Source organism: Petaurus breviceps, unplaced genomic scaffold (assembly GCF_028583685.1).
Source record: "Petaurus breviceps papuanus isolate PSGF00001 unplaced genomic scaffold, PetGlider_PUasm1.0 90617, whole genome shotgun sequence".
Lineage (NCBI taxonomy): Eukaryota > Metazoa > Chordata > Mammalia > Diprotodontia > Petauridae > Petaurus > Petaurus breviceps.
The window spans coordinates 5,645,023-5,661,465 of NW_027187287.1; the positions used below are offsets into that span (position 1 = coordinate 5,645,023).

Genomic DNA, 16,443 nt, shown 5'->3' on the forward strand with positions numbered 1-16,443 from the left:
TCCCAGGCAACTCAGTGCCTCATTTACACATATCCCATTTAATAAATATCTACTGAATTAAATCTTAAGTTGTAGAATTTTTTCAAAGAAAATGTTAGTAGACTTTTTGTCTTTCAGAATTAATAGGCCCTCTGTTCTGAGTTTTAATAGGCAACTTTTAATAGGTGTGAAACATGGCAAAGAAACGTATTTTACTTTATATTTCCTTCATTTTTAGCACTTTTTCTCCCAAAGAGTAATATATTTTTGTTGAAAGATATATTTCCTACATGTATTTACTCTGTCAAAATACAAATCACAAGCTCAAAATGAAAATAATAAATTTAAATTTGAAAAAAATTTATTTGAAAATCAATTTTTTCAAAGTTTTGTACATTTATTTCCCTCTTATGATTCCTATTTAGCCACATCTTCAAAATGTTTCTTAAAAAAGTTTTTAAATATACTTACTTTGTGCAGTACATTTCACAGACACGACTATTCCATGCATTTTTACACAAGCCTTCTCCTCCTTTAATGAACACTTTATCACAATCAGGATCAAATAAAAAGTCCTGAGACAGAATTGCATGGAAGTAGACTCTGATTCTTTCATCAAGATTTAATGCCCTAGAAGATGTACATAAACACATATATAATACAACAATTTTTAAAAATTAAGTCTTTCTGTTAAAATATGTTTTCACACGCATACACTACTAACAAAAGTCCTTCTTGATCATATATTTATGATCTTTAAGCAAACGAAATTCTTCTTTTCTCCACTTTAAGCAGAGGAATTTGAAGGGGCTATCCTCCAAAGAAACAAAGAAAGGCAGTCTATGCAGAAAGTAAGAAAGAGCTAGAGTTATACCACAGTAGATTTGCCATGTGGTATTTGCTGCTTGGGACCAAGAGGCATATAATAAAGCAACTATTTCAAATAAGAAGGTATAAATAATGCCCAAGTGATTTCTAATCACTTAGACGACATCTGCATTGCTAGACTCAGTTCTGAGCGCCACATTTTGGATTTATATTGTCAAGTTAGAGAATGTCCAGAGAAGGTTAACCATGACTTGAGATCATGCATACCATTTGAAAACTAAGTTAAAAGAACTCAGGATGTTTAACCAGAAGAAAAGACTTACAAGGGATATGATAGTTGTCTTCAAGTAAGTGAAGGGATACCAATTAGAAAAGGAATAAGACTACTCGCACTTAACCATGGAGGTCAAAACAAGCAATGGATAATATGACTGCCTCAGGATACAAGAGTGCATTTTCTCTCAGTAAATGTTTCCAATCAAAGACTGGACTTACAGGCACAAGATGGTCTCTGGGATTCCTTCTAACTCATCAATTTATTTTTGTATCAAAGGTAGAAAAAGGCAAATGAGAGTATCAAATCTGGCAACAATGCCACATGTACTTTGGGAAGATTCATCTGGGAAACCTATGTATGCACAGGATTTTGTTAATGCTCAAAGCTTTGCTTTTACTTTTACCTGGTATTTAATTCCTTTTCACTGGCAGTCTGGCTTCTTTGTTCCTTTGAAGATCCCAGATTTATTGAAGCAGAATCAACACAACTTCCAGGAGGCCCTTCTTGCTTTTTCATATCCTTAGCTTTTTTATCTTTTTCCTCTATTCTCTTCATTTGATTAGTAAGTTTCTCATGAGTTTCAACTTCCTAGAACACACAAGCAAATCTTGAAATGTAATATTTATTATGAGATAAAAGAAGAAATCTGCTGTAGTGGGAAGAATAGTAGAGTTTAACTCGATAGAAGTCCCACATTATTTGGAGGGATTCTTTGGTCCATTCCACAGAAACTGCCAAAACCTTCATTTACTTTAAAAACAAATACACAATCCTATGCACCAAGGCAAAAATCACTTATTTTTTTTGCTAGGGAAATTCTGTTTGTCTTTGTTGTTAAAGTACTCATAGATTCCCTCTTCATACATAATTCCAGCCCAAGAAACAATTCATTGATGCAACTCAACAGTAATACATTTTCTAATGATTTGCTTTTTGATGTTTCAATCTACAATTCTATTGATATTCTGGAACTTCTGCTTTTTATTTTTCACTTGTATTGTTTGTATTTTTGGTTTAGAAATGCTATGTTATTTTTAAAATCACTTCCAGAATGCCTTATTGTTTTATTTTAGAGAAGTGAAATGGAATTAAAGTTTCAAAGAAGTTGAATGGAGTTTTGATCAAGAATAATCATTAAAAGTGACAATGATGAAAAAAGGGTTTTAATTTAAACTTATTTTACATAATAATGTTTATTGAAAGAATGAATGAACATGTAACTATTTCCGAACTACAAAACAACATACCAAGAAATGAAAATAAAGGGATATGAAGGAGAAATGGGAGATTAATCAAGGAAAGCTCCCAAAAAAACCACCAAAACTTGATAGTTACCAGAAGCTTTACTGGAAAACTTACTCTGGTAGCTAGTTCATTTCCAAACCGCTTCTTCAATTCTTGATTCTTATTTTTAACTTCTTTTCCTGATCCCCTTACTTGATCAGTTGACTTAATTTTAGCTTCCTAGAAAAAACAAAGCCCCAAACATCAGACCCAAGGTAGCAAAATAGAACAGAGATAATTTGGGTCAATGAGTTTAATAACAGTAAAATCCTACTGCCCATCAGAAGCAAAAGGGTTTGTAATTCTAAACCACAGATCATCACTTAACAAAACAACTTACTCTGGGAGGTGAGACACTCATTTGTGGCTGAGATGTTTCTTTTCTTTTCCTTTGATTAGGAATGTCCACTTTTGATTCTGGTAGAGGGACCTTCTGACTAAGATCTGTGTGTAAAGGATCAGTTTCCTTGATTTTACATGAAGTCAGTTCAGGGGGAGGTCCCGACGTGGTATCTTTCACCTTGGGTAATTCTAAATCCTTCCCTTCTGTGGAAACAGGTCCCAGAGTCTTGACCAAATCAACAGAGTTATGATTTTTCTCCTCATTGACTCCTTCTAGTCTTCTAACTGACTGACTACTCTCAGGACATATATCAACTTCCATCTTTTCCACTGGAGCACCCAAACCTGGAATTACCTTTTCTTTGGTTCCACCCTCCTCTAACTCTATACCAATATGATTTCTGTTGGGACTCTTAACAACTAAAGGAAATGAGATTTGGTTACTTCCAGTCTGAACACCACTACAATCAACCAGGGACTTAGTTAAACCATCCTCCTGAACTTGGCTTTCTTGTGGGGTAGTTTTATTATCCATTAATCCAAGGCTTGGAAGAGAACTCAGGCTCGATAGATCTGAATGAGACAAGGACAAAGAGTCTGGCTCCTCTAAAAGAAGATGTTGATCCTTCTTCTTTTTCTTCTTCCTATTCTTCTTCTTTGTCTATATAGAAAAAAAAGAATAGCAAGTTAGTATCTTTGTATTCTTTCCCTCATTTTTAAGGTAAAAATATCATTAATAAATATAGCTACTGATCAGTCCAAATCACTGGAATAATTTTCTCAAAACCATTAAAATAATGTTCCTAACGAAGGTTTAGACAGAATTTAGGAAAATCCTCTTTAGTTTGCATGGCTGCTTGTGAAAGAGGTATATAGGAATACTTAAATCCTTTCAAATATTCAAACCTACTGCTTTTTCTTCTTAAAGGAAAGGAATACACATTTCAAGCAAGCAATGATGTCAAAGAACATTCAGTTCAACTCTACAATTTTACTTATTTTTTTAATCAATAAATAAACCATCAAAAAGTTATTGTCTATAATAGACAAAAGCAAGAGGTGGCCATGGCATGGTGGATGGAGGTGACCTTATAAGTTAGGAAGACTTGGGTTAAAATCTTCTAAGTTACTGGCTCTAGGTCACATAGCAGTGCCCAGGAAACTCCTAAAGAACAGATATTACAGAGTAGTTTCCCATAAACACTGGTAGAGAGAGTTTCTGCACCCTAAGTTCCCTATTAATGAAGTAGCTCAGCATCTTGATGAAAACCTAGAAATCAAAGTCAAAGGGAACAACACATGAATAAATAACAAAACCTATCAGCGAATTGGCTTGTAATTCAGAGATTGTCTCAGTAAAAAAATATTTTGTGAACAATCAGAATAAGAAGTTTCAGAATAAGATATTTCCCAATTCACAGTAATCAAGATAAAAATAATACAAGTAAACTGTTTTAAGGAAAGATGGCTGCCTTACTCAGGAAGAACTGAGTCCTAAGTCTTCCCTCTGACCTATACTGGAAAGGAATTTGAGCTTTCCATGCGCCAGGCAACTAAGATTATATACTGAAAGAAGAGAGCAGAGGCAGTTTTTTACAAGAGTTCTTCATACTAATTACAGAACCATACCAAAAAATCAAAACCCCCAAAACAAATAATAATATCTAGTCATCATATTTAAATTCCTGCTAATAAGACAAAAAAGTTACAAAAGATATCACATTCCTCAGTGGTTTTAATTTCTGACTTACAGCATTAATAAAGCAGAAGGCTAGTAAATTGAATAGCAAACTATACAGGGTATAACATGCTATAAAAGTTTAGATACATAGTGTAATAAGCCGCATATTAATATGCTTTAAATACACACATTTTTTAATGTTAGAAAATTACCTTCTCCCTGATATATAAAAATCTGTTTTATAATTTTTTTAAAAGCAAATTTAGCAGAACTTTTTCTCTCATACAGACCTGGAGACAAAGTAGATACATCTATCTATAAATACATATATATTTTTTATTGTGTCAAAATTTGGGCTTTCTAAATCTATGCTTTTAAGGGCCTGTTTGAGGTTTTTTAAAAACATGAATGTTATATTCTTTTCAAAATCTTTTGTTTTGCATCTAGTAATATAATCATGTGGTTTCAGGTATCTTTGCTTTAAATATTGCTAATTTTTTCTTCCAATGCTGAACCATCCTTACACTTCTAAATCCAATTAGGTCAGAATGCATACTTTTTTATTCATTGCTACAATCTTTTTGCTATGATTTTATTTTTTAAATTTTACATCTGTTCATTAATGTACTGGCCTATAGGGTTTTTGCTCCTCAGTTTAGGTATAAGGGTCATATTTATTTCTCATTAAGGAAATTTGGTAGTTTTTTCTAAATTTTTGAGAATAATTTGCATGGTACAGGTATGAATTGCTTTTTTAACGTTTGCTAGAATCATTTTCTAATATCGATCAAAATTTTTAAATATTAATGTTTAAAAATGTTTTATCTGCAATCCTCCATTAAGAAGAAAGTTTTCTGTTTCACTAGCTTTTAATTTTCTTCTCCAGGTGATTTTGCCTTATTCAATTTTCTTTTTGGGTCCAAGACCAGACCAATTCACATTTTTCTTTGAGGCTTTGGATGCAACAGTTTTGACTCTGTTGTCATCTTCTGAGTTTCTTCTGATCTTTCCTGTCACCATAATAACTTTTTATGGTAAGGATCTTTTGCTGTTTGTTTACTCATTTTTTCAACATATTTCTTGAATTTTAGCTTTATACTGAAGTTGAGCTCTGCTTTATTTTTATATGTGTTTTTTTGGTCTGTTCTTACACAATATGACTAATATGGAAATGTTTTTTATGACTTGCACATGTATAATCTGTATGAGGAGAGAAGGAGAGAGAGAATATGGAACTCAAAATTTTATTTTTATTTTATTTTTGCTTTTTGGAGGGGGGAAGGTAGGGCAATTGGGGTTAAGTGACTTGCCCAAGGTCACACAGCTAGTTTTTGTGTTAAATTGTCTAAGGCCGGATTTGAACTCTGGTCCTCCTGACTCCAGGGCCAGTGCTCTATTCACTGTAACAACACCTAACCACCCCAGAACTCGGAAAAAAAACCAAAAAACTTTTTTAAAGCAATTGGGGTTAAGTAACTTGCACAAGGTTACACGGCCAGTTATTTCTGTGTAAATGCCAAGTATCTGAGGCCAGAACCGATCCCGGGTCTCCCGACACCAGGGCCAACACTCTTACTCACTGCGCCACCTGGATGCCTCTAAGCAATTGGGTTAAGTAGCTTGCTCAAGGTTACACAGCCAGTTATTTTGTTTGGGTGTTAAGTATCTGAGGCCAGAACCAATCCCAGGTCTCCTGACTCTGGGGCCGGTGCTCTTACTCAGTGTGCCACCTGGCTGCCCCAGAGCTCAAAATTTTAAAAAACAAATGTTAGAAATTGGCTTTATTTGTAATTGGAGGGAAATAAAATATTAAGAACATAAAAAATAATATATATATAAAATTTATCAGAAATACAAAATGTTACCTATTAACTCAAATGTTGCTATTCAATGTCAAGAATCAATTTAAAATGAACCCATCCTCAGTGGGAGAAATTCCTAGGGAATTGTGGTAGACAACAGGAGAGTTTGTTTCAGGCTCTCTTGCTGTATAGGAATGCCTTCCTCTTCCCTACGAGAACATCTTTAGGAATCAACTCAATACATATGACTGAGAATTCCACATATTCCCCACAAATCCCAAAGATAAGGTCCTTGAATTATCAAGTTCAAATTCTAAGAACAGCCTTTAGCTATCACCCAACACTCAATAAACTCAGTATATGCTTGAAAAAATTAGTGCCAAAATACTTTTAGCAGCACTTACTGTGCCCTTAAACAGCTAAGCTGGCAAAAATCACACCTGGGAAATCATAAGTCTTTGATAAATACCTATAAAAGAAAAGTAATAGGTCTCTGGGAAAATTCTTGGAAAAAAGCAACTGGGATACCAGATATACAAAAAATGTCAACTCATAAATTTGATTTTTTCAAAAGGACTTTAAAAAAGTAGACATTTTTATTGTGACCACACCCTGTTCAGGGAATTGTTGCCTCAAAAATTATGCCTTTATACAAGAATATAAAGCCAACAAGTTTTATTTAGCAAACCAAATTAAAAGTTACTGCATGAAACTTCTTAGAAATATGAAATGTTACCTATGGGGTTCATAAAGGACTGGATAAAAAACAGATGCAAATTAATTTGGGAAATGGAAACAAACTATGATTCATAAATGTAACTGAAAACTATGAATACTAAGAAGCATGGAAGACCTATAAGAACTGATGTAAAGAGAAGTAGAACCAGGAAAATTACACACAATGGCTATAACAAAAAACTGAAAAAAAAAAGTTTTGAAATTATAATAGCTATGCCATGTCAAAAGATTTTGATAAACTGATTTTTTTTCTTACTTTTCATACAAGATTCTTTTTTTCTTCTTTTTTTTTTTGGAAAGCAATTGCGGTTAAGTGAATTGCCCAAAGTCACATTGCTAGTAAGTGTGTCAAGTGTCTGAAGCCAAATTTGAACTTAGGTCCTCCTGACTCCACGATCGGTGCTCTATTCACTACACCACCTAGCTGCCCCTGTAAGATTCTTTTTTTCATTCCATCCTTGGGATAGCTCCTTGGGAAAAGGTTAAGGAAGACATATATTGAAAACTATAGGCAATGTAAAAACAAAAAATGTCAAATAATTTTTAAAAGAAAAATTAGACAGCAAGGACATGGGGCTTAGTCTTTAAGAACAAGTAAAAAAAATCATTAATTAGTTCATTGATAAGGAGCAGCATACTCTTTTATACCATATTACCATTAAAGATGAAACTGAATCAAAGATTAAATTTAAAATACAGGAGTCATGGTTCCTGACAATTTTTTTTTGAGGGGGGAAAAGATCTAGACCTATTATTTCACTGATGTAGGGAATTCTCAATGAAAAAACTTCCTTCTTCCAATGATTATATGCTCCCAACGAGGGTGAAAAACTTTTTAAATTTTCTTTTTTTTAACCATAATCATAACAAACATTTCCAAACACATACAAAAAAAACCCTCCAAAACCTGTATAGGAAACCATGAATCCCTATAATGTAAAGCTTAGTTTTCAAAAAGCATATTAAATTTAACCAACACTACCCTACTTCTCATTGTTTCCTTCTAAACTGCAATCTGATCATTTGTAAAATTTTTTAATGTTGGCAGAGCCAAGATGGCGGAGTAGAGGCAGGAACTTGGCAGGAGCTCCTGCTCCAACCATCTCCAATACCTATAAAATATGACTCTAAACAAATTTTAGAGCTAGAGAACACACAAAGTGACAGAGAGAAACAAATCTACCACTGAAGCAGCCCGGCAGGCCAAAAGGAAAGGTCTATCACATCAAGCTGAGAGCCGAGCACAGTCCTGTGAGCTGTGTGGTCTGAGACTGGGGGCAGCCCCCACCAGGGGCACAGACTGGCCAGAGCAGGCTTCAGAAGAGTGAATCACCTTCTGGTAGTTTCCAGGCTTCTCAACCCATAAACACCAAAGAGAAAGCAAAAGATCAGTGGGTAACTGTTGGAACCAGGTGACAGAAGAGTGCAGTCAGGTCCATACCCCAAGGGTAAAAGGTGCCAGAGGTACAGTGGCTGCACCTGCTGCCATGTGGCTGCCTCTGGAGCTCCTGGACTGTAGATCATAGGGGGACTAAGCAACAATTCAGAGGGTAATTGCTCTTGCTTTAACCTGTTTGGATCTGGATTGTGGTCTTGGGTGGTGGTCCTGGGGTGTGTGGCCAGTGTACCAGAGCTTGGGGTATCTATAGAGGACATTTGTAAAACATTTGTAAAAACCCACCAATTTGGAACATAGCTCTCTCTACTCCAGAAGCAGAGTTCTACCATGGCAAAGAGCTCAAAAGTCAAGTATTTGGCTGGCAAGCATTTGGCTGAACAAGCAGAGGAAACACAACCAGACCACAGAATCCTTTTTTGGGGACAAAAAGGATCAAAACAAGGAACCAGAAGGAGTCAATGAAGTCAAAACTCCTGCATCAAAAACTTCCAAGAAAAATATGAACTGCTTACAGGCCATGGAGGAGCTCAAGAAGGATTTTGAAAATCAAGTAAGAGAAGTGGAGGAAAAATTGGCAAGAGAAATGAGAACGATCCAAGAAAATCATGAAAAGCAAGTCAACAGCCTGCTAAAGGAGACCTAAAAAAAAAAATACTGAAGAAAATAACACCTTAAAAAAATAGACTAACTCAACTGGCAAAAGAGATACAAAAAGCCAATGAGGAGAAGAATGGCTTAAAAAGTCGAATTGCCCAGATGGGAAAAAAATTTCAAAAGCTCACAGAAGAGAATAATTCCTTCAAAATTAGATTGGAGCCAATGAAAGCTAATGACTTCATTAGAAATCAAGATACTATAAAACAGATCTGAAATAAAAAGGCAATGTGAAAATTTCTCATTGGAAAAACCACTGACCTGGAAAATAGATCGAGGAGACGGAATTTTAAAGTTATTGGACTACCTGAAAGCTATGATCAAAAAAAGAACGTAGAAATCATCCTCCAAGAAATTCTCAAGGAAAATTGTCCTGATATTCTAGAACCAGAGGGCAAAACAGAAATTGAAAGAATCCACCCATCAACCTCCTGAAAAAGATCTCAAAAAGAAAACTCCTAGAAATATCATAGCCAAATTCCAGAGTTCCCAGGTCAAGGAGAAAATATTACAAGCTGCCAGGAAGAAACAACTTGAGTATTGTGGAAACACAATCAGGATAACACAAGATCTAGCACCTTCTACACTAAGCGACCAAAGGGCTTGGAATAAGATATTCTGGAGGTCAAAGGAGCTGGGATTAAAACCAAGAATCACCTACCCTGCAAAACTGAGTATAATGCTTCAGGGGATAATATGGTCATTCAATGAAAAAGAGGACTTTCAAGCATTCTTGATCAAAAAACCAGAGCTAAACAGATAATTTCACTTTCAAATACAAGAAGCAAGAGAAGAATAAGAAGGCAAACAGAAAAAAGAATCATAAGGAACTTATTAAAGTTGAACTACTTACATTCCTACATGGAAAAACATTAATTGTAACACATGAGACTTTTTTCAGGATGAGGATAGTTGAAGGGAATATATATGTATGTATATGTATATATGCATTGGAGGGTGTAAGTGTGTATACATATATGAGTGTGTGTATATGTGTGTACATGTATACATAGAATACACAGGGTCAGTTGAATAGGAAGGGAAGATATCTAAATAATAAAATTTAGAGGTGAGAGAGGAATATGAGAAAGAGAAAGGGAGAGACAGAATAAGCTAAATTATCTTATAAAAAAGAGACAAGAGAAAACTGGAGGGGAAGAACAGGAAGGAGAAAGGGAATAAGTCAACCTTACTCTCACTGAATTTGGCTTAAAGAGGGAATAACATACATACTCATTTGGGTATTTTACCCTACAGGAAAGTAGGGGGAAAAGGGATAAGAGGGGGGATGATAGAAGGGAGGGCAGATTGAGGGAGAGGGTAGTTAAAAAGCAAACACTTTTGAAAAGGGACAGGGTCAAAGTAGAAAATAGAATAAGTGGGGGGTGGGATAGGATGGATGGAAATATAGTCAGTCTTTCATAATATAACTACCATGGAAATGTTTTACATAACTACACATGCGCAACCTATATTGAACTGCTTTATCTTCCCAGTGGGAAATGGGTGAGGAGGGAAGAAAGGAAAGAACCTGAAAATCAAAGTTTTAAAAACAAATATTTTTTTAAAAATTGTTTTTTTACATGCAACTGGGAAATAAGATATACAAACACTGGAGTATAGAAAGCCATCTTGCCCTACTAGAAATATAGAGAGGCAATGTGGGGAGGATATAAGAGAAAGCAGATTGGGGGAAGGGGTTTTCAGTACGCTTTCTATCTTGGTGGGGGGGGTTAGGGGAAAGACAGGGAGAAAATTTGTAACTCAAAATCTTGTGGAAATGAATGTTGAAAACTAAAAATAAATTTTAAAAAACAAATTTTTCAATTAAAAAAAAAGAAATATTTTAAGTGTTTCTTTGACACTCTTCTTTCTTTTGGGATCACTATCACTACCCCCTCCCCAATTCATTTCCACAAATCGCCTTAGCCAAAAATAAAAGCCTTCCCTTTTAATAAATAGGTATAGTCAAGCAAAACATGTCACGTGTTGGTCTAAAATACATATTTTTCATTCTGCCTTTTAAGTCTACCACTTTGTCAAAAGATCGTAAAGATAACTCATCATCAGTCTTCTGAAGTTAGGACAGGTTTCAACACTGAATAAAATTCTTAAATCTTTCAAAATATTTTTCTTTTACAATAGTATACTTAAAGTGTTCTTCTGGTTCTACTCAGTTCACTCTGTATCAGTTCTTACAAGCGCAAGTGCTCCCTAGTTTCTCTGAATTCATGCTTTCTATAATTATTATAGCCCAACAATACCCATTACATCCTATACAAGAATTCCTTCAACCACTCCCCAACCGAACACCCACTTTGTTTCAAGTTCTTTGCTACAATAAGACATGCAGCAATAAATATTTGGCGTTTATAGGTCCTATGGGTCCTCTCCCTCTGCCTTTAATGTCTTTGCTTGGTAGTGGTATGGCTTTGAGTCAAAGGGTATTTATTAGCAGTTTAGTGACTTTTTGGATATAGTTTCAAATTGCTTTCCCAAATGGTTAGATCAATTCACAGTTCCAGAACAGTGCACAGTGCATTAGTGTTCCTGTCCTCCCACAGTCCCTCCAACAATTGTCATTTTTCTTTTTTATCATTTTTGCCAATTTAAGAGGTATGAAGTGGAACCTGAAAGTTGTTCTGATGTAATTTCTCTTATAAGTAACTGAGATAATTTTTCTTTTTTTTTCCAAAAATTTTATTTTAGACTCAGAAACACCAGAACACAAAAAGCATGTCATGTGCATAGTAGAACATAAGAGAGGATTCAAAATATGTAACAATAAATTTTCAATTCAAGAAAAACCAGTACGACCATTTGACCCATCAATACCACTTGTAGGGTTGTATCCCTAAGAGATCATACAAATAGGAAAAGGATCCAAATGTATAAAAATATTTATAGCAGCTCTTTTTGTGGTGGCAAAGAATTGGAAATCAAGGGGATGCCCATCAACTGGGGAATGGCTAAACAAGCTTTGGTATATGAATGTCATAGAATACTATTGTGCTATAAGAAATAAGAAGCAAATGGACTTCATAATACCTGGAGAGACTTACATAAAGTAATAATGAATGAGGAGGGCAGGACCAGAACTTTGTACACAATTACAGAAACATTATACCTATGACAACTAACTTTGATAGACTGGGCTCCTCTCAGCAATGCAAGGTTATAAGACAACTCCAAAAGACTCTTGATGGAAAGAATTACAGAGTCTGAATGCAGATTGAAGCAAACTACTTGCTCTCTTTTGTGTTTTGTTTTGTTCCTTCTTTCTCATTGTTCATTCCATTGTTTATAATTCTTCTTTACAACTTAACTAGTGTTTAATGTGAAGGTATTTGTAGAATCTTTTTGGATTGCACGCTGCCATGGGGGGGAGGGAGAAGTAGAAGAAGGGGGAGAAAATTTGGGACTCAAGAGATTGTGGAACTGAATGTTGTAAACTAAAAGTAAATAAATTTAAAAAAAAAAAGAATTCCTTTCCTGAACGCTCATTCTTTCAGGGCTTACTTCTTCCCCCGTAGAATTTTAGGTCACAAGATTCTATATATCATCTCTTTTGAGCCCTTTGAAATCTACTCTCCCAAAATATAGGGTTCATATTAAACTATGCCTAGTTTTCTTCTCCTCTATAACAAATTCTAAAAAAGAGTACTCATTTCTTACCTTTCCAAGATTTCTATCATTTTCACTTCAGCAACCAGTATCTCCTTATGAGAATCAAGTTCAGAATACTGCTTATACCTTCAATCATGATTAATGTGTTCATTAGTTTTGATGAACTGTTTCTCCCTAGTTTCTTTACATAATTTTTTACGAGAAGGGGAGGTGGAAAAGGAGGAATATATTCATAATTAACAGTGATATAAAAATGTGAATAAAAAGATGAATATTTTAAAGAGAGAGAATCTGGACCAGAAATTCCTACTGTTTCTTCCTCTACTCTCTGGACAAAATTACTATTAAAGGCAATTCTAGAAATTACTAGCTACTTGGCTTTTAGGAAAGTCATGGATCCTATCACACCTATCTACATGAGGATCACCAATTCCTTACATGAGAGTGACATTTTTAATTCAGTAATTCAATTCAATAATTTTAATTGATTACAATTTATGAAGTGCCTACACTGTACCAGGCACTGTGCTAAGTGATTAGGAAATAGTCCTTGCCTTCAAGGATCTTGCAACTTAATGGGGGAAGACAATCCACAAAGAGAAGCTAACAAGGAGGTGGGCCCCCAGGTAGTACAATGCTCTGTGGAATCAAAGTTAGACAAATGTCACAGGCATTGTTTTATAACTTAACTAGGCACTGACCAAAAAGATGCTGTACCTCCATGCCACAAAGGGTCAAAGGAATATACTGGCTTTACCACTACATCTCTGAGCCCCTCTATGATGCAGCAGGGGTGCCTTAGCAACTCAGAAAGGAGACAGCTTGAAGATAAAAAGAATGATTGCATAGCAGAAGGGTAGTCTAGTGGGGCATAAAAATGAATAGCAGGAAGCTACACAGTTTCCTAAGGCGCCCTTCCATAGCTCACAGTTAGAGAATAAGAGTAGGATTCAGGAGTTCCCTTTTACAGGACAAAGAAGTAACTGTGAAGATAGGTTGAGGTAGAGGCTGCAGGGATATAGGTTTCATCAAAGCCTTTATTTCCAACTTACACAGAGTTAACTAGCTGACTTCTAACCATTCATAATTCTGGGCCCTTGAGAGCTACAGTCCCAAAGATCACGTGGTAACACCCTGCAATTCTAGCCCTTGTAGGGGTACTTAAATGGCATGGACAAGTTGCTATGGCTTCTATTTAATCATTCCTACTTAAGTTCTCCTAAAAGATCGCCTGGGTGTTCCTGTCCCAACAACCAAGGATTGCCTAGGCTGATGTGCAAATAAGATTCCCTTCTACCTTTGGGATTCCTAAAGCTCTTGAACTTGTGATCCACAAGCCTTAGCCTCCCCAACAGCAGGGATAACAGGTAGAGACCACCATGCAAAGTGCCATTTTCTTCCTACATGGTATTTATTATATGCTATCAAACTTATATACTTAGGCAGCCTTCTCTCTCTCCCCTTTATTTTGCAATCTAAAGTATTTTAAATTACACTGATAATATTCTAGAATAATACATTCTTATCTTCTTAGAAACACTCCAATGTTGGCCAAAAGTTTGGTTTCCAGTATTTCAAACTGAGGCTCAGAAATCAAGAAGCAATTCTCAAATAAACTGTTTTCTAACCAACTATATCTGCATCTCTTCTGATGTTCTTGCCTTCAATTAGCAGGAGTAACAAAAGTAGCACCTGTGCTCCAAAATCTTCAGTTCCTTGACCAAGACTCCATGCACTTTAGTAATTCTTTCTAGTTTCATTTTGGAAATATCATTTGCTCCCACATTAGTCACTAGAAGGAGGTAGTAGCCATCAAATTTGACAACTCTTGGGAGAGATTTTCTGCCACATCCTGCATATGCACCCCAAGATGATAGTAGTTCTATTACTGATATCAATCAACCAACAATCAAAAAGATTAAACACTTTTGTGCCAAGCCCTGCATTAGATACTGAGGATAGAAAGACATATGTGTGTATGTATATGTGTGTGTATGTATGCGTATGTGTGTGTGTATATAACACTAGCATCAACATCCTCTTCCACAGAGAATATAGATAGTGGCACCGTATCTTTGAGAGGCTTTAAATTATCTAAAGGAGAAGTTTTAACTGTCATTCTTTGAGAATTCTTTGATAGGGAGTCCATTAAAATCAACGGCTTGAAATAAACTGGAAAAGAGAGAGGAATGAAAGAAGTTAAAGAGAGCTTCTTCTCTGGAAAAAACTGTTTTAACTTTTTCCTTATAAAGAGAATGAAGAGAATTCTTGAGAAGAGATCTGACTTGATATCTTGAGTGAACTGAAAGGTGGGATAGATTTTAGAAGTCATTTGCAGTTAGAATTATAGTTTGAGATAACTCTGGCAGTGATCTTTCTCAACACTGAAATATTGGAATTATCTATCTTTGGGCTAATATTTATTATTAGGCTAATAAATTATATAGTTAATTATATGTTTAATGTAAACCTAAAAGATTAGATGGTGTGTGAATATTGTTATGTTGTATCTATGTGTATATACGTGTATATTTTAACATTTTATATATATATACACACATATACACATACATACACACACACATATGTATACTCAAAAACATAAGTAAAGAGGGGAGACCATAGGGAGGGAGAGAGATGAATATATGCTTATAAGAAAAGAGGGTTTTTTATTTTATTAACTAATGAACTAGAGTGGGACCTCTATGATAATAAGAGGTGCTATCATTTTAGTAATTAATAGACAAATATTAGGGTGGTGATTTTGCAAGTAACAAGAAGAAAACTGATATGAGATATGGAGGCAGAAATGACAAGATTTAACAGCTAAGTATATAAATGTGGTGTGAGTGAGGAGGTGAAGATGACATTAAGCCTGTGAACTTTGGTAACTGAAAGTATTGGGGTACCCTTAACAGAAAGAAAGAAATTAAAAAGAATGAGTTTTGGGGAAAATATAATGAGGTTTATTTTAGATGCATTTAGGTGCATTTGAGATACCTATGGAGAATATTCAGTTTGAAATAGATTGATAATGATGTGGGACTAAGCTCAGAAGAGAGACTCAAGTTAAATAGATAAATGTGGGAATCATCTAAACAGAGATGGTATTTAACCTATGGAAGCTGATGAGGTTACCAAATGAGAAAACAAAAACAAAGAGGACACAGTGCGTCCAGGACAGATCCTTGAGATAGAGGATACCAATATTGATGATGATCCAGCAATGGAGACTAAGAAGGAACAGTTAGAACAGAGAGATTAAAGTCAGGAAAATGCAGAGAATAAAGTACTATTGTCTTGTTAATAAACAAATGGTTCAGCAGGGAATGACCAATGACCACTACTACTTTCTTCTTTTAGTCCTTACTGGATGATCTTTTCACCTACTGAACCTACAGTTCCACATCATCATAATTTACAGGACAAGCAGTTGTTTGTTTCTCAGAGCATCCATTTCTTTTATATTTTGTGAGAGTCTCACATTTTTCACAGCTATAAATATTCAGGAATCTTCTAATTCTCTATGATACCTTCTATCCTCCAATCTCGGACAATGATCTGGATTCCCTTCTGCCTCTTCTGATCCTTACTTGGAGAGCAGAAAGGCATTCTTCTCTTCTGGAGAGAACAGCCTACATTCTGAGCACAGATAACAGCCACTTTGCTAAAGCAGAAATAATAAAATCACATTTTATGTGGATTACTGCAAAATTTTCCCTGCTAGCAACATTTGCTGAAAGTGAAATTCTCAGGTCTTTGGTCTTCCTGCATGGAACTCTCCTAGAAAAATACTGCAGCAAACTGAATAGAACAGAATTCACAAATATTC

General features: G+C 35.2%; 1 protein-coding gene across 5 annotated transcripts in view; it reads right to left on the minus strand.

The window, feature by feature from the left end:
- RNF213 (ring finger protein 213) overlaps window positions 1-16,443 on the minus strand; it is a 208,271-nt gene that overhangs the window by 176,358 nt on the left and 15,470 nt on the right. For all 5 annotated transcript variants that reach the window (XM_069064114.1, XM_069064116.1, XM_069064115.1 and 2 more), the window contains 4 exons: window positions 2,709-3,371; window positions 2,444-2,548; window positions 1,488-1,672; window positions 451-609 (listed from right to left, as the gene is read on the minus strand). In XM_069064114.1, the coding sequence (XP_068920215.1) occupies window positions 451-609; window positions 1,488-1,672; window positions 2,444-2,548; window positions 2,709-3,371 (1,112 nt within the window). The remainder of the gene's footprint in view (window positions 1-450; window positions 610-1,487; window positions 1,673-2,443; window positions 2,549-2,708; window positions 3,372-16,443) is intronic.